Genomic DNA, 25,339 nt, shown 5'->3' with positions numbered 1-25,339 from the left:
ACAGAAGGTAATATATACAGTGTAATTCATATAAAATGTTGAAACACAAGACAATACTTAACACTACAGATATACACACAACACTGAAAGTACAAAATCTACCAGGGGTTTTTCAGAAATGGTTGACTAGGTCTGAAAGAGGGTGAGAATCAAAGCTACATCAGGGAGTTTTGAAACAGTAAAATGCAAACAATCAATGGTGTGGAGCAAGAAATGGCAATCTCTTAACGACAGGGTCTAGCCCAGGCTGGCTTCAAGTCATGATCCTTTTGCCGTACCCCCCCTCAGTTGCTGGGTAGCCTCTCTGCAGTTCATTTTTATGAAATTAAAGAATAGGTATAAAAGCAGCGGTTGAAACCTGTAAGGAAGCCAGGCACCAGTGGCTCCAATAATCCAAGCTACTCAGGAGACTGAGCTCTGAAGATCATAGTTTGAAGTCTTCAGGGGCAAGAAAGTCCATGAGATTCTTATCTCCAATAAACTAGTCAAAAAAAGCTGGAAGTGGTGCCTATGGCTCAAATGGTAGAACCCTAGCCTTGAGGCAAAGAAACTCAAAGACAATGCCCAATGCTAGAGTTCAAACCTTAAGACTGGCAAAAAGAAAGGAAAGGAAGGGAGGAAGGAAAATCGTAAGAATAAGGTTGGTGAGAGACTAGGGCAATAGGAAGTAAGGATCAGTGATAGAATGCAGACCTGTAACACATTAAGAATGTCCATCTTGTACATTTAGACAAAAAAATTTTTAAAGCTCTTCAGCTTAAGGCTAACACTACCACTTGAGCCACAGCGCCTCTTTGGGTTTTCTGGTGGTTTATTAGAAATAAGTCTCATGGACTTTGCTGCCCAGGCTGGCTTTGAACCTTGATCCTCAGATCGCAGCCTCCTGAGTAGCTAGGATTACAGGTCTGAACCTCCAGCGCCCACGGCTTTTGATCCTTTTAGTGATTTGAAGTTTAAAAGGGTATATATAAGTATACATGTTAAAATTTCTAAATTAATTCTCATTGGCTGATTAAAAATAGTCCTTAATATTCACACATCTAAGATGTCTGACTAAAGAGCTTTTCTAAAAGTCTGTAACTTGTGATTTTGCCAAGCAATCATTGAACAACATACACTTAGGGCTCATAACCAGTCACTTATCAGTCACTGAACCTAAATAACCAGTGATTCTCTAATCATGATCCTACAAATGTATTATCTGAAAACTTACATGCAACAGTGGTGCTAGGCTTGGTGGCACATGCCTGAAATCCCCACCTAGGAGGCTGACACAGGACAATTTTAAGTTTGAGGCTAGCCTGGACTACACAGCAATATCTTGGACAAAAAAAAACCAAGATAAAACAAACCCAATAGCGGCTCATAAGGGATCCACAAAACTTTACCTGGGAGTACCATGGATTTTTTTTTTCTATTCAAAAATTACATAAGGAGTTTCAAAAGATTCTCATCTTACAAAGTTCTTTACTATAGTATACTTATCAGCCTATGCCTTTAGGAAAAAATAGGCAGATGAATGTAATTTTGTAAAACACAGCTGTTTTGAAGTAAATAGCACAAGAATTCTAAACAATTAAAAAGTATTGTTTTGAAGACATCTTCATGATTTAGTGTCTTGTTAACAAAATATTCAAATATTCTGTTCTATCCACCTGTGCACTACTTCACAGATTCTCTACGTAAAGCAATAGAAAGACGGGGGTAGAGGATAAATTTAAATAGCATCCAACGTTTTTTGTATTTGCTTCGCACTTTTCTTAGAACATCTCAAATCTTTTTTCTGCTTGAAGATGGGCGAATTCAAGAAACACAAATCTGTAAAAGGATCCCCTCTTCTTAGTTTCCTACAAGGGTTAAAAAGATGTTAATTCCAAGTATCCTGTGTTAACTCATTATAAAGTGTTATCAAAACTACCAGTTTTAGTGTTCTTCCTTTTCTGTATATGCCAATACTGAAGCTTGAACTCAGGACCTCATGTTTTTGCTTGGCTTTACTGCTCAAGGCTGGTGCTTTACCATTTGATCCATACATCCACACATGGCTTTTAGCTGACTAACGAGATAAAAGTCTCACAGGCTTTCCTATCTGGGCTGGCTTCAGACTGGGATCCTCAGATATCTGCCTTGTAGCTAGGATTACTGGTGTGAGCCATCAATCCCTGGCTGTTTCTTTTAATCAAACTTTAAAGCTTAATCTAGGACTCATCACTCATTTTGGACAGGTCCTCCCCAAACCATATACTTACGAAGCTAATGTTGGTTCCTTGTAGCTCACCATGGTGGCACACCTGCGCTTAGGAAGAGGATGTGCTGTGCTTTCTGTATTCCGTTTTGGAGAAAGAGAAAGTCTCCTGGTTTTAACTACAGGATGTAAGGGGACATTGGTGATCTCCTTCAGGCTACAGCGGGGTGTCTGCGGAGCCTCTGGAGGTTCACCTACAAAAAATGACTGTTATCAAGTAGTTCCAAGAAAAAAAACCACAGGAATAAAATTATAATTATATAATCTAAATATAAACAATCTGGCACTTTACATTTTGTGAAGGAAAAAATGTTTCCCTTTTTATCTTGCCTCCCCCCCCCCCCCCCACACACACAATTATAAAGGTGGTATACAGAAAGGTTACAGTTAACAAGTCAGGTAAAGAGTACATTTCTTTTTGGACAATGCTACCCCTTCCTTCATTCTCTCCCACTTTTTCCCTCCCGTCTCCACCCACAAGATGTACAGTTCATTTTCCACAGAGTGTCTAGTGAGTACCACTGCTACATTTTTTACCCTTTGTCCTCCATTTCTGTGCCTCCCCACCCTACCTCCTCATTCTTCCAAAGACAGATAACACAGAAAAAACCTCCAGCTGGGAGTGCTTGCTTAGCATGCATGAAGCCCTGGGTTTGATTCCTCAGTACCACATAATCAGAAAAGGCCAGAAGCGGCGCTGTGGGTCAAGTGCTAGACTGTTAGTCTTGAGCAAAAGAAGCTCAGTGCTCAGGCCCTAAGTTCAAACCCCAGGACTGATAAAAAAAAAAACAAAAAACAAACCCTCATTTTCATTTCCTGGAATAAATTTAGATAAATATTTTATATGACCAGCAGCACGTAGGCATTGCACCTTTGTGTTACAGAATTTAGAATTATACATTTGAAATAGATACAAAATCTGCCATTTCATAGGTTTTTAGAACTTTCTCCTCTAGGCACTGGTAGCCCATGCCTGTAATCCTAGCTGCTCAGGAGGCTGAGATCTGAGGATCAAGGTTCAAAGAGAGGTGGGGCAGGAAGGTCTCTAAGATTCTTATCTTCAGTTAACCACACACACACACACACACACACACACACACACACTGAAAGTGGAATTGTAGCACACGCGCACACACACACGCTGAAAGTGGAATTGTAGCACACACACACACACACACACACACGCTGAAAGTGGAATTGTAGCACACACACACACAACCACACACACACACAACCACACACACACACACACACACACAAGCTGAAAGTGGAATTGTAGCTCAGGTTGCAGAGTTCTAGCCTTGAGCACAAAAGCTCAGGGACAGTGCCCAAGCCCTGACTTCAAGCTCCACAACTGGCGCCTCCTCTACCCCCATACAAAAAAACCTTTCCCATTTTTTGCATCTCTTTCAAGCTAGATAAGTTTGAAATATTAATATGTTAGTAAATTATGACTGTGAGATGACTGTATACTAAGATGCCACATGCTGCAGTGTGAACTGAGTTTCAGATTGTGCTTTTCTGTCACCATAACACACTACATTAATTACCCCAACTTTTAGTATATTTTCTAAGCAACACTATCAGATAAGTTGGTATATTTTAGAACAATGCTTGCCAAACGTTAATGTGTTTAATAAATCCACAGAGACACTCATTCTTACTCAAGGGGTATGGCCCATGATTTAAAACAATTGATGCTTGTATTCTCTCTTTTAGAAAAAAATTTTTTTTTTCCTTTCAAAACTTAAGATAGCTACCAGGTGGCTCAGGTGGTAGAGTGCTTACCTAGCAAGTACAAGGCAGAGTTCAAACCATACTACCACCAAAACCAAACAAAACTTAGATGTTTTCACATGTATACAAAGATGATAGTAATAGTATAATTAACCCCAAGTACTCAGCTTCAAAAGTTTTTCAACATTTGGTCAATCTTGTTTAATTTATTCTATAATTATTGCATATCTTTTGTATGAACTCAGGGCCTAGATGCTATCCCTTAATTTCTTCTGCTCAAATCTGGTGCTCTACTTCTGCTTTTTTGGTGTTAAGTTGGAGATAGGAGTCCCATGGACTTTCCTTTCTGGGCTGCCTTCAAACTGAAATCCTTAGGTCTTACCCTCCTAAGCAGTTAGGATTACAGACATGAGCCATCAGTGCCCGCTGACAATAATTTTTAAATAAATCATATAACCTGACTACATACGAACTAAAATTCCCAAGTGAACACCTGTGTGGGCAGGTGCAGGCTGCACTACCAACAGATGACCCATGTCTTTTCCTGCCAACCTAGATTTATTGGTCTGATTAGCCCACCTTCATTAACTAGAAAATTATTTAAAATCATGGTCTCTTTCAAATGAAGTACAAAGCAAAGCCATTCAAATGACAAGTCACTAGATTTAAGTTTATAATTTCATTTTCAAGGGAACGTCTCACATGAATGCACAAAAGATCTTTTTATTCGACAGCTCCACAAAGAAGCTTGCTTGCCTCCTCTCAGCTTTTGAGAAGTCTCATTTACTGACAGTAAAAATTATGACTTGTTCATGACAAGGAGCAGACAAGTCATAATTGTTAAAGAAGATTTACATTTGCTTGAATTAGGTCAGAGCAACAACACAACTTGGATTTCTACTTCTGCCCCCATTATTTAATCAGACTACAACTTCCTCCCAAAGAGAGGCAGATGGGAAGTATCATAACCTCCCACAGAGAGGCAGATGATAAGTACAGTAAAAGCACTGAGAGTGATCACTTATCAAAAACATTGAAGATGGAGAGAAAGAACAGCATCCATCACTTACTAGTAGGAGTTGTTGGCTGAGAACCTTCCTTGTCTTCTTTATCCATGTACTTCAGTGCTCTTTTAGACCGAGGCCTGGTGACTGGTCTGTCCGGTTGGCTGTCCGGGTTTGAGGTGTACTTGCAAGGGGGTAGACAGAGGTCATCAGAGTCATTTTCTGAAACACTAGATTCACAATTGCTTGCTTCGGATGGACTGCTACTTTCTTCTCTAGTAGAATCACTGTTCATTTTTTGACGGAAAGGAGTGAGGTGAACACCCTCTTCCAAATTAAAATTGTAAGCATCATTGGAACTGACAGCATCGTCCATATTTTTTTTGCAAACAGTTTGCTTATTTCCACTTTGGTTTCCTTTATTCTTTGATTTAGATTCTGACCTTCTTTGGGCTTTTCTTTTTTTTTCTCTTTTTCTTTGTGTGTTGTTAGAATTACTTTTAATTTGTTCAGGTTTAGGGTCCAAAATGATTTCTTTTGTTTTGGTAAAGTGTCTTGGGTGAATTGGCCTTGGTGACTTGTTAATTTGATCTTTATTCCACTGACAAAACTTTCCTTGTGTATTTTCAAGTATGCGCACGTTTACTGTTGGGTCTATGTATTTAACACTTTCCAGTTCAACAGATGGCCCTGTAAAATGACTGGTTTCAAAATCCTCCAAGGGACTACATTCACTTAAACTATGAAAGTCTTTTCTTAAATGGCGACGGAGAGATACTGTCCTGGGTAAGACATCATCAGAACATTTAGCATCACTTGTATCCAAATCACATCCAAGTGCATCTTGAGAAAAAGTAGGTATTTGCTCTAAGAGTTAAAAAAACAAATAAGAGAAAATTTTAGGTTTTGGAAATGTGAACTTCAAATCCTAAATTTAAAGTTGTAGAAAAGTCATTCTATTAATTTTTTCTACATTTACAATAAGCAAACAAAATTGGGAAAATGTAATATGACCATTATTTGCCACTAAGCAACTGATGGTTTGTATTTAACCTGTGAGAAAATATCATGTACTTTTAAAAACTAGTCTAAGATGAGGTTATACATGCTCTAGGTCCAAGGTTTAAAGGAAAATGAATGATCTCCATAATCTATGAACAGAGAAGGAGAGGAAAAGAGCTTCATATTCCAAAGTGGGAAAAAATATACCAAGAAAGTATAAGCTAAGTTGTTCTATGAAAAGTAAGATGTGGATAATTGGAAGGCCACGAAAATATGGAAAAAAAGGGTATTCATCTGTTTTTGCTTATTCTAAAACTATTTCTTCCTTTTCTTTTTTTGGAGGGGGTAAATGACAGCAAAGAAAAAGATTTGGAAAGCTAGCAACATGTCTCCCTGCCCCCCAGGTGGGGCTAATGTCAATGAACGGCCATCTGAGGGGACTCATCTTTATAGGGAAAGAAAAAAAGAACAGAGGGCAGTGAGCAGGAAAGAACTGATGACCAGATTGCCAGACGCTACTGCGTGGCCTGATGTGGAGGCTGTCTTAGTTCACTTGTCTTGGTGTCTTCAGTGGTTTTGGAGGCCAGAGCAAGGAGTCTTTGCTGGTGGAGACACTGTAGTCAGAGACAGTCCTGGTAAGGGGGCCAATCTATCCCTCTTCAAAGCTCAGTGTAAGTAGAGGGGGATTGATAATAATCTGGACACATCAATTTCAAAGTAGAAAGGTATGGCTTCAGAGTTGAGTTAAAACCCTACCTCTCACCATCTGGATTACTTTTTGTATAATACTTTACTTTTTTGAAACTGTATAACATGGAGCCAGATGTAGCTTTATTCCTAGCATTTGTGGAGTCTGGGTAGGATAATGTATGTAAAGTGTACAGCCCAGAGCTTAGCATATAGTAGGGCTTAGTAAACTCCAGCCATAGCAATTGACTGGGCTTTTGACTGCAGATTTGGCACAATGGCTTTATTTATTTATTTTTTTTGGTCAGTTGTACTCAGGGGATAGGTGCTGTCCCTGAGCTTTTTTGATCAAGGCTAGTGCTCTACCACTTCGAGCCACAGTTCCACTTCCTGTTTTGAGGTGGTTAACTGAAGATAAGAATCTCACAGACTTTCCTGCCTGGGCTGGCTTTGAACTTCGATCCTAATATCTGTCTCCTGAGTAGCTAGGATTATAGGTGTGAGCCACCAGCCCCTGGCTATTTTTCTTTTTTTTTTTTTTTGAGATAGTATCTCATTTTATATACATCTAGTCCAGGCTGGCCTCAAACTCCAGGTTTTCTTGCTGCTAGTTATTTTTTGGTCATGGGACTTGAACTCTGGGCCTGGGCACTGTCTGAGCTATTCAGCTCAAGGTTAGTGTTCTACCACTTAAGCCACAGCACCACTTCTGGTTTTCTGGTGGTTAACTGGAGGTAAGAGTCTTATGGACTTTACTGCCCAGGCTGGCTTTGAACCACGATCCTCAGATCTCAGCCTCCTGTGTAGCTAGGATTATAGGCATGAGCTACTGGCACTGGCTTTCCTGACTCTATTTCTTAAGTGATGGGACTTACACCAACACCTGACTTTATATATATATACATATATATATATATATATATATATATATATATATATATATATATACTTTTTTTTTTTTTTGCCTGTCACTGAGGTTTCATATTCAACACTAGCTCTCTACCATTTGAACCACAGCTCCACTTCTGCCTTTTTGGTGGTTTACTGGAGATCAAAGTCTCACAGTCTGGCTTACTTCACTTAATATAATTTGTTCCAAGTCTTTCCATTTCCTAACAAATGGGGCGGTGTCATTCTTTCTGATGGAGGCATAGAATTCATATGTGTGTGTGTTTGATATATATATATATATATCACATTTTCTTGATCCATTCATCTACTGAGGGGCATCTGGGTAGAGGGGAAGGGAAATAATAAAATGCTAAAATAAGGATTCAGGATAACCCATTGTAACGAGATGTACAAGACACTGAAAACAAACTATACAACTTTGTAGGGGGTTAGGAAGTTGGGGAGGAATAGAATGGTAGAGGAAAAACAAAGGAGGGAGTAACAATGCTTGATAGGAAATGGACTCATTACCTTGCTCATGTAACCCCTCTGTACAGTATCTTTACAATAAAATATATATTAAAAAAAAAAAGTTTCAGATTTTCCTGCCAGGGCTGACTCTGAACCATGATCCTTAGCTCTTAGTTACTTGAGTAGCTGAGATTACAAGTATTAGCCACCAGTGCTCGGCTACATGGATTTATTTTAAACCTGTATTATTTTATGTAAAAGAAATAGATTTGCTTTGAGCAGAATACCAGATGAAGAGATTTAAAATTTAAATTAAGGGCTGGGAAGGTGGCTCAGTGGTAGAGCGCTTGCCTTGCAAGCATGAGGCCCTGGGTTCGATTCCTCAGCACCAGATAAGCAGAAAAATAAAAAAGCCGGAAGTGGCACTGTGGCTCAAGTGGTAGAGCGCTAGCCTTGAGCTGAAGAGCTGAGGGACAGTGCCCCAGCCCAGAGTTCAGGCCCACGACTGGAACCCCCCGCCAAAAAAGAAATTTTTTTTTAAATTAAAAAAAGAGAAATTAGGCTATTTTTTCTTCAAAGCTTGTGCTCCTAATATTTTTAGATTTTTCTTGGATTACCTTCTACTTCAAATGACTCCTTGTGTCCTGGAAGGTCAATTTCTTGAGGAGGAACTTGCCTTAGAAAATGAAAATTAAAAATTAATTTAGCAATTATAAAAGAGAGCCAAAATTTAATATTTCCTAAAATTACATTTTCTCCTTTCCTTAGTATTATTTCATAATTGCATTCCAAACTAATACACATCTGTTCTCCATCAAAGGAAACCAAAACCATTTATAGCAATTATATGGTGACTTATTTGTTACAACTGACATTCAGATCCCATTAGAGAGCTGGAAAGTTCCCCCTGAAAACATGCCATCATTCAATTTCATTTACTGGAAACAACACCCAACTTATACACACACACACACACACACACACACACACGCACACACGTTTGTGTGCGTGTGTGTATAATTTTTTCTTTTAATGCTGCTTGGTTGCTCAACTATTTAGGACATGGTTTATCATAGGCTCTACTGTGATTTGTTCGTGAAAATGCTTTAATGGTTTCAACTACTGAACTCTTCTGTAACTGTTTAACATTCACTCTCTTTAAAAACAAAATCAGTCTTAGATTAATGAAGCAATTTTTTTAAATATTCAAAACCTATTACAGGAAGCTTAATTCTACTCATAACTTCATTCTTTGTAGAGAATTTCCCACTCTAGCTTATGGGTTAGAAATTGTCTCTGTCAGTACTTGGTGAGGAGAGGGGAGGGAGTTAAAAGCAACAAAGGCAATTGTCTATAGCAACAGTCCTCCTGGGAGCAAGTATGCTTTCTAGGAGATTATCTGCCAATATTTGGAATCATTCTCTACATGGGGCAGGACCATGTTGCTGGTACTGCCAGTAACTAATATACCCCATAATGCTTAGAAACCTGGGCCACATGGTAAGAGTAAGTAATCCTGGGCTGCACTGAGAGCAATGTTGCATGTTTTTCTTTTGTGTGTGTTTTTTTTAAACAGGCTCTTGCTATGAAACTCAGGCTGTCTTTGAACTTGAAATCCTTCTAGCCTCTACCTCGTTAAGTGTTGGGATTATTGGCCTGGCTTAAAGTTCCATATTATAATTCAATTTGGGTTTCAATGAGTTAAACTAATCTCAGCAATTCATAACAACCATAAAAGACACTTGATCCAAGAGAAAAGGGTACGTGGGCGGCGGGGGGGGTCAGATAGAAAAAGGACTTGGATCAATGAGACAGTGTGACAGATATGTTAAAGGTGATGCTTTATTATTATTATTATTTGTTGGTTGTGGGCCTGAACTCAGGGCCTGGGCACTGTCCGTCAGCTCTTCAGCTCAAGGCTAGCGCTCTACCACTGAGCCACCTTCTCAGCCCCAAAGGTGATGTTTTATTATACAGTTTTTCCTAAATCAGACTACTAGTATTATTTGCTGGTCCTTGGGCTTGAACTCAGGGCCTGGGCATTGTCCCTGAGCTTAATTTGCTCATGACTAGTGCTCTATCACCTGAGCCAGCTCCACTTCTGGCTTTTTTGGTAATTTATTAGAAGTAAGTCTCATGGACTTTCCTGCCCTGCCTGGCTTTGAATTGTGAGTCTCAGATCTCATCCTCCTAAGTAGCTAGGATTGCAGATGTGAGCCATCAAAGCCTGGTTGAACCAGATTATTTTTAAGATTGGAAATTTTCATTTTAATGATTGCTTCTTAGAATAAAAACAGTACATATAAGGGAAAAATGACTAAAGGAAAATTAGTTTTAAAATATTTCTGAGTTAGGTCCAATGGTATCCATCTAAGCTACTGAGGGAATTAAAAAAAAAAAAAAAAGACCATGGGGACAGGCTAGACAGGGCAAAAGTGAGACCCTATCTGAAAAGAAACTAAAGCAAAAAGGGCAGGAGCATGGCTCAAGTGGTAGAATACTTACCCAGCAAGAGCAAGGCCCAAAGTTCAAACAATAGTATGTAAAAAAAAGTGAATAAAGTAAATAACAAACAAAAGTAAAAGCTGTGAGCATGCACAGTGGTGTATGCCTGTAATTCTAGCACTTAAAAGGTAGAGGAATACTTGTGAGACTTTGTTTTAGAACACAAGAAAATGAACAAATGAACATACAAGATCTAGTGAAGCTGGGCGCCAGTGGCTCATGCCTGTAATCTTAGTTATTCAGGAGGCTGAGATCTGAGATCAAGGTTCAAAGCCAGCCTGGGCAAACAAAGTCCACGAGACTCTTATCTCCAATTAACCACCAGAAAAACCAGATGTGGCAGTGTGGCTCAAGTGGTAGAGCACTTGTCTTGATCTGAATAGCTCTGGGACAGTGCCCAGGCCCAGAGTTCAAGCCCCAAACTGACAAAAACAAAACAAAAAAATAGATCTAGTGAAGCTTCTGTCACCTGGACATTGAAGAGGTAACTAAATATAAGACAAAGAAAGCTCACATTTGGCTATACAGAATTTTAACACATCAAATTTTCTTACATACATTCTAGATATAGCATCAGACTCCATGATACAAACTTTCTTTTGTAAATGGATCACAAAATTAAATCTTTCTCAGTATGTATAACCATACTAATAAATTTGATACTAACCGTAAATCCTTCACTGATAAATCACAGGAACTGCTGTCACCACTGGAGTCCATTTTAGAGGGAGATATCTCCTGGTTCTGTTATGGTATTAAAACAGAAGAAAACAATTAACTGTGTACTATTGTACAAGTGTGTAAAAACACAGTTATAAATGTGCATTACTGAACAAATGAACTCTTTCACCATATCTACTTACTAACAGTCCATTATAGTATCAAGCAGTTTAGGAATTGGGACTAGGACAGATGAGAAGTAATCAAACCCTATCCTCCTAAAGCTTTCATTCTAGGCTTGATATATATAATAAATATAATGGGGCTGGGAAGGTGGCTCAGTGGTAGAGCGCTTGCCTTGCATGCATGAGGCCCTGGGTTCGATTCCTCAGCACCACATAAGCACAAAGAAAAAAGCCGGAAGTGGCACTGTGGCTCAAGTGGTAGAGCGCTAGCCTTGAGCTGAAGAGCTGAGGGACAGCGCCCAGGCCCAGAGTTCAGGCCCCACGACCGGACCAAAAGAATTATGGAGAGGAAAAAACATATACAATATGTTTGGGAAAGAAAAAAATGGGATTGTGTTTTGTACAAACTCTGCTTGAGAAGCTTTCCAACTATTTAAGTGGAGATATATAGTAGCAGTTCTCCGTGTGTGTGTGCATAGGTTTTGAGTTATGGACTTGAAAGTTACCAGTAGATGGCATATGAGAGTAGAGCAATTGGCATTTAAAGTTGGCCACCAGCAAGGAGACCGACTGAGAGCAGCCAAGCAGAAAGCTAGCGGGGGCTTATGCCAAGAAAGACAAGAGACACAAAGTTTCAGATGAAGAGTGTTCTGTTGCATACTACTGCATGTGTGCATGGTCACTAACGCGACTAGAGTGTGGAAATGTGGAGGTTCTGTTGATGTTGACATAGAATGGTAGCAGTAGAAGCCCTACATAAATCAGTGATTTGAAACGAGAATGGAATTAACAGTGCATGTATTTTTTCTGTTGTTTTGTTTTTTAAATTCTTCTCTGAACAAAAATAAAAATGAGGAGATATGACGGGGAGAAGTTTTATTTGCCTTTCCTTTAAAGGAGGATATAGTGAAGACATAAATTTCTAGAAATGTGATGCACAAGGAGAGGGGGCTGGCTTTCAATAGAAGCCACTGTAGCAAAGGGAGATGGAAGACACGTACAGAGACAGAAGCAGAAATAAGAAGAGAGTTTCAGTGTGACTCCTAAGAAGGCATTTGAATTTCATTCAACTGGTTTTTGAAGCTTGATGACCATGTACAATATTGACTTTAATATTGGCTAACACTGTTCTTCAGAAATTAGAAAATGGTATTATTCTTCAAGATAAATAGAGGAAGAATATTCATACAGCAATATTATTTAAATGATTATTATTATTAGAAAATATTGGTAAGCTAATTTCTGATAGGCAAGAGAAACATTCTTACTCATCACTGCTAAGTTGACTTGAACACTAAAGTACAAGTTTAGAATGATGGTTCGGAATGTGTGACAAATACAGTAAGAACATGACAGAAAATAAACCATTGTTTCAAATGCCAAGACTATAACGGCTCAGTATATAATATTGTATTTTAAGGAGTTCTAAAAAGTTGATAAATGTTTTTTTGGTCGGTCGTGGGCCTGAACTCTGGGCCTGGCCACTGTCCCCCAGCTCTTCAGTTCAAGGCTAGTGCTCTACCACTTGAGCCACAGTGCCACTTCTGGCTTTTTCACTTATGTAATGCTGAGGAATCAAACCCAGGCCTTATGCAAGCTTGGCAAACACTCTACCACTGAGCCACCTTCCCAGTCCAAAAGTTGATAAATCTTAAAGAATCTATAATTATGGAATTTCCTCCTCATTGTTTTGTGGTATTATTGAGTATTCAATCTATACTATTCCATTTGATTTCAGCAAAAACTAGAAAGTAAGCAGGAGGATTCATGTATTTGGTGAGCTATTTTACCACCTACAACTGACTGAATAAAGAAAAATTAAAGATTACACATTGAAGAAAAATTTAAATAACGCTTATACAAATGTGAAATCAATCTGTGTATTGTTTTTATATCACATAAAGCGTAAGTACATATATACATGCATATATTATATAATTTATATCACATGCTTAAAATAAGGAATCATAAGCTCTTTTATTGACTTTTATCATCACAGCAGTGACTTGAGTTCCTTTCTCAAGCTTGCCCCACAACAGGCTTTTTTAGCTGGTCAGCTGGAATAAGTACCAATGCAATGAAATTTGCTGGCACTGCAAAAACCTGGCTGCTGGGGAGAACATCAACTGTACTGTTGACACTTGACATGCTTCTCTTGTACTCTGCCCTGTGTACTTTCTCAGGCAGTGGCTTCTGGGAAAAGGGAAGCAGGAACTAGCTCATCATTACTCTTCTCAGGATTAACCAACAAAAAGACACAAAAAAATATATCCTAAGACAAACTTTGTCCATGTTTGTTGTCTTTTGGCTAGCAGTTCCATATTTGAACCTCTTCTTTATAATCTTGGACACAAATAGAATCAAATAAAAAAATATGGCTACTAAAATGTTCAGAAGGTTTCTTACCTGGAATTTAAGATGTATTCTTACCTATTTAGCTATTTGATATTTCACTTCAATACTCCTGTTCCGGGGAGATATACTGTACACACAGTAGTTCTTACAAAACTCCACTAGATAATAAACTACATAGAAAAGTTCACATAAAAATGAAGATAACCTTGATGAAACTTTTGGACTAGTGTCCCTCAACTATCGGCTTCGACCTTTAGTTGTTGCCTAGTTGTTTGAAACATTCAAAGAGGACCAGGAGTAGCAAAACAGTATTTCTTCTGCACATGGCTTTGCTACCTACTTGAAGAAGCAAGTCAGGCAGGTATAAGCCTCAAAATCATCTACATGCTTGAAATATCCTTACTGGCAACACATCTGTGCCACAGCATAGGTCTACTACTAAAAAAGACGTCAGATATTAACTTAAAAATAAGTGAATTTGCTGGGTGCTGGTGTTTCACATTTGTAATCCTAGCTACTCAAGAGGGTAAGATCTGAGGATCAAGGTTTGAAGCCAGCTTGAGCAGGAAAGTCCCTGAGACTCTTATCTCCAACGAATTACCAAAAACGCAGGAAATGGAGGTGGCTTAAGTGGTAGAGGACAGTCTTGAGCACAAAAAGCTTAGGGACAGCACCCAGGCCCCAAGTTCAAGCCTCAGGACTGGCACAAACAAACAAAGATCTAAAGTGCTTATTATAGGGTATTTTTTTTCAATATTTGCAATAAAAATACCTGAACTGTTTCTTTTGTTTGTTGGGAAGTGAGCTTTTCTTTCAATGCATACAGTTGGCACATGAGGTAGTAGCATTCTTTTCTTAGCTGTAGTATCACTTCTTCGGCTTCTCGTACTTTGAATTTTTCATTTTGCAAAGCTACAACTAACATTCTATTGTTGTCCTGGTAATTCTTCAGCAATGTAGAAGTGTTGTCTAGAAGAAGATAAATGAGAATGGTTAGTTATTAACTCTAAACTTAAAAAGTGATGTAACAGGATAATATCAAAACCTCTTACTGATTACTTGGCAGGGTGCAGCTATGAAGAACTTGTGTCTGCCGATCTCTGACAAGTTTTTGTTCCTTTTCTCTTTCATTCGCTTCTTTATGTTTTCAAGACTATCCTGAAAAGACTTTTTCTGGCATCTTTCTTTATCCATCTTTTACCTACAAATCTAAAAGAGTAAAGAATAATTGTTCTCAGAGATATTTTCAAACACCAAACTCAAGTTTGAACACACAGGTTGCTCATAAATAGGCTGAAGTAGAGATTAACTGTAGAATTACTCAGAGTACCTTAGCTAGGTAATCTGGTCACAGCTTCGATGTTGCAGCTTTAAAAGCTCACTAGTAATAGGATGCTATAGCCTCTGCATGTAATCCCAGCTACTCCAGAGGACAAGGCAGGGGGATCATGGGTTTGAGGCCAGCTTGGGCAACACAGTGACATCCCACCTCAAAAAAACCCCAGAAACCATGTTAGAATTGAGTACATACACATAAAAAAAACTATAAAATCTCAATATTTTTTGACATAATCTTATTTTCCTCCACTATTTTATAGGAAAGATTTATTTTGTCAGTCATGGGGTTTGAACTCAGGGTCTGGGAATTGTCCTTGAGCTCTTTTGCTCAAGGCTAGTGCTCTATGACTTAGAGCCACAGCTCCACTTCCAGTTTTTCTTTTTGTTTTAAGTGGTTATTTGCAAGTAAGAATATGAATTCATGGGGACTTTTTTTCCCTGCCTGAGCTGGCTTTTGGTCAGATCTTAGCCTCTTAAGTAGCCAGGATTACAGACAAGAGCCGCTAGTGCCTTGCTAGGAAGGCTTTATTAAACAGACTTTTTCAACCCAAAGGATTCCAGAATATATCATTTTTCATTCTTTAATGAATACTCATTGGGCCTACTATACTCATTTTTTTCCTGCATCAGTTTCCCAAAGAGATGGGGCAACAGACATGTACCATTACATCAAGTGTGTGTGTGTGTGTGTGTGTGTGTGTGTGTGTGTGTGTGTGTGTATTATGCCATTATTATTAAGTTTCAAAAATGTTTACAGGTCAGTTTTATGCTTAGGTTGACGGTACTAGTTCACCAAGCAAATACGCATAGTTGAGCTCTATGTTCTAGCTTTTCTCTAGTTATTACTTTATTAGATCAGGTCCTCCAATTACTTGCCTCTCTATGCAGCACTTTTAACCCAGTATCATTTTAGATAGGCACATACACTTAAGGGCAAAGTGATTCCCAAAGGTTTGAACTATGTAGCACTATATACAATTTTAATAGATTACAATTACAGAGCTAGGAAGAGAAGGAACCAGGGCAGAGAGACATGCCAACATTCTCAAAGTCATTGCTGTTACTCAGACTGCTAATTCCCAATATGTTATGAACACAGAACATTGGACATCATTAAACTGACAATTAACTGTAGCAGAACAGGGAGGCCCTGGTGGCTTAGTCCTGTAATCCTAGCTGCTCAGGGTTTAGAGATCTGACGATTCAGGGTGTGAAGCCAGCCTGGCCAAGAGAGTCTATGACTCTTATCTCCAATTAACTACCAAAAAGTCAGAAGTGGAGCTGTGGCTCAAGTGGCAGAGTGCTAGCCTTGAGCAAAAAACCTCTGGTATAAAGATACCACATTTTCTTGATCCATTCATTTACTGAGGGGCATCTGGGTTGGTTCCATATTTTAGCTATGGTAAATAATGCTGCAATAAACATAGTTGTGTTGGTAGCTTTAGTGTGGTCTTGCTTGTGATCATTTGGGTAAATGCCCAAAAGTGGGATTGCTGGGTCATAGGGGAGCTCTATGTGGAGGCTTTTGAGGAACCTCCATACTGTTTTCCAAAGTGGCTAAACAAGTTTACACTCCTACCAACAATGCAGTAGGGTTCCCTTCTGTCCACATCCCCTCCAGCATCTGTTGTTATTAGAGTTCTTGATTATAGCCATTCTAACTGGGGTGAGGTGGAATCTCAATGCTGTTTTGATTTGCATTTCTTTTATGGCTAGAGAGGTTGAACATTTCTTTACTCCTCCATCAGAAAGAATAACATTGCCCCATTTGTTAGGAAATGGAAAGATTTGGAAAAAATTATATTAAGTGAAGTAAGCCGGGCCCAAAGAAACATAGGTCCCATGGTTTCCATTATAACTAGTAGATGTGTAAGACAAGCAGAAAAGGCCAAAAGCTATGTACATAAGACCATATAAGATGATGTTAAAAGAAATGAACCCGGGGGTGGGTGGGGGGTGGGGGGGTGGGATTGGGTGGGGAGTGTGGGGGGTGGGAGGCTCGGAAGGGATGTGAAGGGTAAACAAAGGAGGCTGCAATGCTTGATAAGAAATGTACGCATTAACCTGCCCATGTAATTGTAACTCCTCTGTACAGTGTGTTCACAAAATAATAAAAATTAAAAAAAAAAGAAATGAACCCCAAGATAGAGACACAAATATCTTTTTTCTTTCTTGCTATTGTTTCTAATGTAATTATAATGTACCATGTGATTTTTTTTGTTGCTTTGTATGCTCCTCCCCCACGGTATACCCCTATTTTCACTGTATTTGACGTGGGTGCCCTGCATCTTGTATATATACTTCTCTAATTTGAGAAGGGAAAGGGAAAAACAAAATGATTAAAGAAGGATACAGGTTGATCCATTGTAACAATGAGATGTACAAAACATTATGTTGAAAAATGAACTTTACAACTTCGGTGGGGGTGAAGGGGATAGTTGTGGAGGTGGGAGGGAAGGGATGGTAGGGGGAAAACAAAGGTGGAGGCAACAATGATCAATAGGAAGTGTACTCATTACCTTGTTCATATAACTGTAACCCCTCTGTCTATACAGCATTTTTACAATTAAAAACATACCAAAAAAAAAAGCTTTGGTAGTATCTGGGCCCTAAATTCAAACCCTGGGATAGGCATATACACAAAGAAAAACAAAATAAGTACACTTAATCTTTCTGTGCTGCAAATCAGATATATTTCAGTATGCTAGTTTGTATGACAAACTATTTTTATTACTATTATTTTATCTGTGGTAAGGCCTGAACTCTGGGCCTGGGCGCTGTCCCTCAGCTCTTCAGCTCAAGGCGAGCGCTCTACCACTTGAGCCACAGCGCCACTTCCGGTTTTTCTGGTGGTTAATTGGAGGTAAGAGTCTCATGAACTTTCGTGCCCGGGGCTGGCTTTGAACTGCGATCCTCCAGTCTCAGCCTCCTTAGTAGCTAGAATCTTAGCTACTTGTGAGTCACCGGTGTCCTGCTTAACGAACTACTCTTCCTGAACGATTTTAATACTAGTCTGCACTTTGCAACTCTTACACTCTTACACGGCGGCCCAAACCAGCCCGGGGGACCCCCGGTTCCCCCATGGCTCCGCTCCACACCTCCCGTCCCAGTCGAGCCCTTTACCTCTGGGGGCTTTGTGGTCCAGAGGTCCTTAGACCCCAGAGGCAGCTCCCAGCCTCTGAGTAGGAGGCCCCTAATGAAAACTGTTGGAACCTGAGGGCCTCTAGGAGCCTGGAGAGGGAGGGGGGGAATACCCCGACCCCCGCAGGTGAAGTTTATAACAGCCACTTCCGGGGGCAGAGGAAAGAAGGAACTTCCCTCACACACAGCTTCTAGGACTTTCTCGGGCCTTCCAGGCTATGCCCAAGTCTCACGTCCCCCAACCCCCCACCAGCCGTGGGGCCCGCCTTCTGCTCCCGCCGCCTGCCACCAGCCTCTAGCTTCCCGCCTCCCACTGCCCGGTGCCGGCAGCTCCAGGATCCGTACTCGGAGAACGCCGGGCTCTGATTGGGAGAGCTCACCCGCTTCAGCTTTACCTTCGCCTAGACTGGCGCATGCGCTGTTGCTGCGGAGGGGAAAGGAGAGGGAGGAGGCACCGATGCACCTGCTCGGGGCGCGCACGCGTGATCCCGCACTAGGCTCTCCTCCTCCCCAAGCCTGCCTTCATGCTAGCACTGCCATGGCTCCGCAGGGGGTTCTCGGGTCACAGAGACTCTCCTGCTTTCCTGACCCTAATGGGTCCTCAGCCCTTTTACCAGCCTACTGAGTAAACATCACCGAAGCCAGAACCCAGCTCCTGCACCTTTACCCCAGCAGGCGAGCCCCAGGGCGCCCCAACCCCCACCCCGGTGCTGGGGGGGCACAGGACCTCCAGGGACTTCTCTGGGGGGCTGCTGCATAGGTGGCTGCATTTCTCTCGCTCTAGTCCCCTCCTCCCATCCTCTTTGTATCCCAGTTTGGGGTGGGGAGGAGATAAATGGGATTGGGAGCATGCAGGTCGATTCAGTGCATCTGTTGATGCTCCTGTTGTTATAAATAGTGTGTAACAGATCTCGATCTCTCTCATATACACACACCTCGATAATGTGTACAGTACTCTGATTTCTCTTGTTAGCTGCTTTGGGGAGACTGGAAAACCAAATCCTCTTTTGTTCCTTGGCTTTTGAAAGCCTATTCCCCAATGAACAATGCAAATTGGCAGGATTTTGATTAAGGATTGTATGCTCCTTTCCAAAAAGGTGTTTAACGCAAAAAAAGCCTTTTATGTTAAACTATTCCGTGTCGATTGTCTTCAACCTGAAACCAAGGTGTAGGGGTCAACTTTCCCCAGCTCTCCCTCTGGAGAGGCAATGGTCATAAATGCAAATATAAGTTGAGATTAAAACCTCCTTGATTCTTGTGTCTCTGAAATCTTAATTGGTTTGAGTTTAGTCATTTGATTTAAAAGGAAGATTGTCTCTGTTTCCTAATACTTTGGCTAGAAAAAGGATAATTGCTACAAAAGAAAGAGGCTGAAGGAAAGAAAAAAGAATTAACCTGCTCCAACATTTACAAAAATAATGGAAAAATACATAAAGCTAGTAACAGTAGGGCTCTTTTTACAAGCTCTAAATAATATTTTGTAATTTCTTATGTAAGTTTTAATAGCATTATAAAAATGTGTAGCAAGAACAAATGGTAAATGTACATTTTTAAATGAAAAATTAGTTCAGTGCTGGGAATGTGACTTAGTGGCAGAGTACTTGCCTAGCATACATGAAGCCCTGGGTTTGCTACCTCAGTCCCACAAAAACAGAAAAAGCCAAAAATGGTGCTCTGGCTCAAGTGGTAGAGTGCCATCCTTGAACAAAAGAAGCTCAGGGACAGTGCCCAGGCCCTGAGTTCAAGCCCCAGGACTGGCAAAAAAAAAAAGACAAGAAAGGAAGGAAGGAAGAAGGGTGGGTATAATGTGAAAGCTTGAAATCTGTTTATTCAATCATTTAGTATCTACAGAATACAGAGTATATACCCAACATGGAGAGACCTAATAGAAATACTAAAGAGAAATGTTTATATCAAGCCTGAACTCCTACAAAGAATTTATAGAGAACTTTCAATTTTATCAGGGAAGACACTTACAGACTCAAAGAAACTGGAAGAAAGACATGGAAGATACAGATATAAACACAAAAAACAGCAGGAGGCTGTAAAAGAAGTAGAAACTGTGTGCATGAGGGGACAAAGAGGAGTGAGACCAGATGGAAAAATAATGCAAAACCCATTCACATGACCTTTTAGATTTACTAAAAATTGTAATAATAATTAAAAAATCAGATCAAGCTGAGTGCTAGTGGGTCACACCTGTAATCCTAGCTACTCAGGAGGCTGAGATCTCAGGATCATGGTTCAAAGACAACCTCAGTAGGAAACTAACCACCAGAAAACCAGAAGTGGAGCTGTGGCTCAAAGTGGTAGAGTGCTAATCTTGAGCACAAAAGCCCAAGGACAATGAACATGCCCTGAATTCAAGTGCCACAACCGACCCCGACCCAAAAAAATTTTTTTGTTAAAAACCAGATCATTCCAAAATACCTATATTATTCTGGTAGTTATAAGGTAGTTCTCTCTTGTCTCCTTTAGTTAGCATACTACTTAAGAAACCTGTATGAGGGGCTGGGAAGGTGGCACAGTGGTAGAGCGCTTGCCTTGCATGCCTGAGGCCCTAGGTTCGATTCCTCCACACCACATAAGCAAAAAGAAAAAATGCTGAAAGTGGCGCTGTGGCTCAAGTGGTAGAGTGCTAGCCTTGAGCTGAAGAGCTGAGGGACAGCGCCCAAGCCCAGAGTTCAGGCCCCACGACCGGACCCCCCCCAAAAAATAAATCCAAATAATATTATTAAACATATACATTCCATGTTCTATGCTAAGTGGCTTCACATCTGTTCTTTTTCAACAATACAAATATATTTATCATTCATTCCAATAATACATGATAATTTTAAAACTGAGTGCAATTACAGAACAGTAAAAGTCTCTCAAAGCACCCAAAATAGGTAAAGAACTCTTAAACTTCAACAATAAAAAGAAAGCAAACCAATTTTAAAAGTTGGCTAAAGGCTTTAAAACACATCAAAGAGGATAAGGCAAACAAGCATATGAAAAAATGTTCCACATCATATTTCATAAAAGAATTGCAGGGGCTAGGAAAGTGGCTCAGTGGTAAAGCGCTTGCCTTGCATGCCTGAGGCCCTGGGTTCGATTCTTCAGCACCACATAAGCAAAAAGCCAGAAGTGGCGCTGTGGTTCAAGTGGTAGAGCAGTAGCCTTGAGCTAAAGAGCTGAGGGGCAGCACACAGGCTCAGAGTACAAACCCCACGACCGGGCTCCCCCCAAAAAAATTGTGGATAAAAGAATCACAGATTAAAAAGAGCCAGGTGCAGATGGCTCATACCTATAGTCCTAGTTACCCAGAAAGCAAACATTAAAGAATCATGGTTCAAAGCCAGCCTAGGCCTAAAAGCCTGTGAGACTCATTTCCAATTAACCAAAACTCCGAGGTAGCCCTATGCCTGAGTTCAAACCCCAAGATTGGCACGAGCGTATACACACACACACACACACACACACACACACACACACACACACACACACAGAGCACAGCACACTTATCAGAATGGCCAAAATCCAGAACATGGACAACAGTAATTGCTAGGGAGAATCTGGAAGAACAGAAATATTAACTTCTGGGTTCTACTTAACATTCCACTTTGGAAACCAGTCTACCAGACTAAATAGACTCTTTTTTTCTTGGGGGGGGACAACTAGTTTTGGAGTTTGAACTCAGGGCCTGAGCTGTCCCTGAGCTTTTATGCTTAATGCTTGCACTCTACCATCTAAGACACAGCTCCACTTCCAGCTTTTGTGGTGATTTATTACCAATAAGAGTCTCACAATGGGGCTGAGAAGGTGGCTCAGTGGTAAAGTGCTTGCCTTGCATGCATGAGGCCCTGGGTTCGATTCCTCAGCACCACATAGCAGGAAAAGCTGGAAGTGGCACTGTGGCTCAAGTGGTAGAGCACTAGCCTTGAGCTGAAGAGCTGAGGGACAGTGCCCAGGCCCAGAGTTCAGGCCCCACAACTGGCAAAAAAAAAAAAAAGAAAAGAAAAAAAAAAGAAAACAGAAGAGTCTCACAATGTACAAGTCCTTATGTTGAAAACGAACTTTTGGTGGGGGGGGAGGGTTGGGTGGGAGGGCCGGGGGAGGATAGGAAGGGATGAGAAGGGGAAACAAAGGAGGAGGCTACAATGCTTGATAAGAAATGTACTCATTATCTTGCCCATGTAATTGTAACCCCTCTGTACAGTATTTTCACAAAAAAATAAAAAGAGTCTCACAGACTTTCCTGCTTGGGCTGACTGCAAACCACAATCCTCAGATCTCAGCCTCCTGAGTAGCCAAGATTACCAGTGTGAGCACCAGTGCCCAGTCAAATGTATTGTTACACAATCCAGCAATCATGTTAGATGGACCGCTAAGTTCCATCCTCATAATGAAAAAAAAAAAAGACAGGTAAGTAGGAAGAGCTACATTTTTCTATTGCCCATAATTTGCATGAAGTAAACTTTTAAAAAACTTAGCTGAGCCAGGCACTAGTGGCTCACACCTATAATCCTAGCGACTCAGGACGCTGAGATCTGAGGATCGTGGTTCAAAGCCAGCCCAGGCAGAAAAGTCCATTAGACTCTTATCTCCAATAAACCACCAGAAAACCGGAAGTGATACTGTGGCTTACATGACAGAGCACTCTCCTTGAGCTGAAGAGCTGAAGGATAGCGCCTGAGCCCTGAGTTCTAGTCCTGCAGCCGACAAAAAAAAGAGTTGAAATGTTTTAATTAATGTTTTAATTATCCCTCATAAAGTTTTAAATTAAGTTCTTAGGATGGCACACTTCTTTTTTCCTTTTGCGTTTTTTTTTTTTTTTTTGGGTCCCATCATGCGGCCTGAACTCTGGGCCTGGGCACTGTCCCTCAGCTCTTCAGCTCAAGAGTAGCGCTCTACCACTTGAGCCACAGCGCCACTTCCGGCTTTTTTCTTTTTGCTTATGTGGTGCTGAGGTATCGAACCCAGGGCCTCATGCATGCAAGGCAAGCATTCTACCACTGAGTCACCTTCCCAGCCCTTTCTTTTTCTTTTTTTGTCATTTGTGGGGCCTGAACTTAGGGTCTAAGTGCTGTCCCTGACTTTTTTCCCTCAGTGATCGTGCTCTACCACTTTGAGCCACAATACCACTTCTGGCTTTCTGGTGACTAATGGGAAAGAAGAGTCTCACAGACTTTTCTGCCTGGCTTTGAATGGTGATCCTCAGATCTCAGCCTCATGAGTAGCTAGGATTGTAGGCATAAGCCACCAGTACCTGGCTAGGATTGCACAATTCTAATTTTCACAACGGTGATGATATAGTAGTTGTTTTAGGCTTCCACTTTCACAAAAATGGCATCTCTAGATTTTACTAAAGTGTATTAGTTATCAGATAAATGCAAATAATTCTATCATTAACTAGAATAATGTTATATCCCTTTTTACCTATGGACTGGAAAATAAAGAGTGCTGGCAAAAAAGGAAGTAAACGCTCTCATACAATGCTGATACTTCTTTAAACTGCTACACTCTTCCTGGAAGGATACTCAGTAGTATGTATAAATAATTAAAATATGCTGCTAAATCTTGTTCCTCAAATATTCATAATAAAATTCTTGATTGAGCAAAGTTATGTTTAGTAATTTTGCTGAAGAAAAGTAAAATACCTTTGCATGAAAATAAATTACCTCGGTAGTATCTAACAATGGAAAATTAGAGAAAGTTGTTTTTAGGATTCTAGAGCTTGAACTGAATGATTTTAGGGAGTGTTTTGTACGTTAGAGGATTGCCTCATATTGATGAGCAAAGCAATGCATTTGTTTTAAAGCATTTCCTACTCTCTCTTTTTTTAAATTTAGTGTGGGCATGGGAGCTTGAACTCAGAACCTCATACTTTTGCTCTGCTTGTAAAAGCATTTCTTCATAAGTCATTATATAGTCTGCTTAGTAAGTTCACAGTTTTATCTTCTGCCAACGAATAATCCTTGTAGCAAAGGAAGTTATTTCTGCTGAACCCAAAACTTTACATAAACTCTAGAAGAAAGTCCAATTCCAGCTGAGAAAATGGCTCATGGTTGTAAGACAGAGATTGAGACGATAGCAATTTGAGACCAAACTGAGCAAAAAAAGTTCATGAGACCCTATGTCAACCAATAAAAAGCTGAATTGTAGCCCAGGGCTAGTGGCTCATGCCTGTAGTCTTAGCTACTCAGAAGGCTGAGATCTAAAGATCACCATTCAAAGCCATCCAGAGCAGACAGGCAGTCACTGGACCCTAAACATTTTTTTGCCAGTAGATGGAATGCTATGTTCATCAGCAGAGGGCACTAGAGTGACACTGCCTGGCACACATGCAAAAGGCCCCTTTTTGGTTGGGCTCCAGCCCTCTATTTTTATTCTTCCACACAGTAGCCTAACAAAGGAGTCCCAGCTGTGCCTTCAGGCTAATCTCCATCTCTTTAAGGTCCAGCTCATGTGCATCTACTGGCCATTTCTATAAACTAACCCACTCTGACTCTTCCCCATAAGCATGGTGAACCAGTTCTACAGAAGATTCTAGAAAGTTGTCTTCACTATTGGCAGCTTTGTAGCTGTGTATGTAGTTGACATGTTTTCTTTGAAGAGGTCTGAATTTCACCCTTGGTTTAGGATAGGTAAGAGGAGCTCTTCACTTTTCCCTTATTTCCTTTATTATTCATTCTTCCTTGGTGGGCAAGGTAACTGGTTTTTGTTTGTTTGTTTGTTTGTTTGTTTTAGTCCCGGGGCCTGAACTCTGGGCCTGGGCATTGTCCTCTTCAGCTGAATGCTAGTACTCTACAACTTGAGCCACAGCACCACATCCAGCTTTTCCTGCTTATGTGGTGCTGAGGAATCGAGGCAAGCACTTTACCACTGAGCCACCTTCCCAGCCCCAGGTAACTGTTTTTCTACACCTGCTTCTTGTGGTGTGTGTGCATGTGCCCATGCACATATGCCAGTCTATTGTTGGAACTCAGGACCTGGGAGCTGTCCCTGTGCTTTTGTGTTCAAGGCTAGTACTCTACTACTTGAGCCAAAGCTCCACTTGCAGATTTTTGGAGGTTAATTGGAGACAAGTGTCTCAGACTTTACTGTCCAGGCTGGATTTGAATTCCAGTCCTCAG

General features: G+C 40.5%; 1 protein-coding gene across 1 annotated transcript; it reads right to left on the bottom strand.

Moving 5' to 3' along the window:
- Positions 1–1,528: 1,528 nt before the first annotated feature.
- Positions 1,529–14,936, bottom strand: LOC122102663 (shugoshin 1-like). Its single transcript, XM_042673399.1, has 7 exons — positions 14,795–14,936; positions 14,515–14,711; positions 11,210–11,286; positions 8,655–8,713; positions 5,053–5,853; positions 2,250–2,439; positions 1,529–1,847 (listed from the first exon to the last, which is right to left on the bottom strand). Exons 1-7 carry the CDS (start codon positions 14,934–14,936, stop codon positions 1,718–1,720), a joined length of 1,596 nt encoding a protein of 531 aa, XP_042529333.1. The 3' UTR covers positions 1,529–1,717.
- Between the last annotated feature and the right edge of the window lie 10,403 nt (positions 14,937–25,339).

The sequence above is a fragment of the Dipodomys spectabilis genome, unplaced genomic scaffold (assembly GCF_019054845.1).
Source record: "Dipodomys spectabilis isolate Male_0828 unplaced genomic scaffold, ASM1905484v1 ptg000825l, whole genome shotgun sequence".
In the NCBI taxonomy this organism is placed as follows: domain Eukaryota; kingdom Metazoa; phylum Chordata; class Mammalia; order Rodentia; family Heteromyidae; genus Dipodomys; species Dipodomys spectabilis.
Note: the sequence above shows the minus strand (reverse complement) of the source record. Positions and strands in the feature narration are given on the sequence as shown.

Bases quoted from the DNA above. Each gene is read 5' to 3' on its own strand.
- LOC122102663 (XM_042673399.1), bottom strand. From the start codon at position 14,936: ATGGATAAAGAAAGATGCCAGAAAAAGTCTTTTCAGGATAGTCTTGAA. The intron at 8,714-11,209 runs GTTAGTATCAAA...TCATTTTCTAAG, and splicing joins TTATCAGTGAAGGATTTACG to GCAAGTTCCTCCTCAAGAAA. The intron at 5,854-8,654 runs GTAATCCAAGAA...TTTAACTCTTAG, and splicing joins GGAGTCATTTGAAGTAGAAG to AGCAAATACCTACTTTTTCT.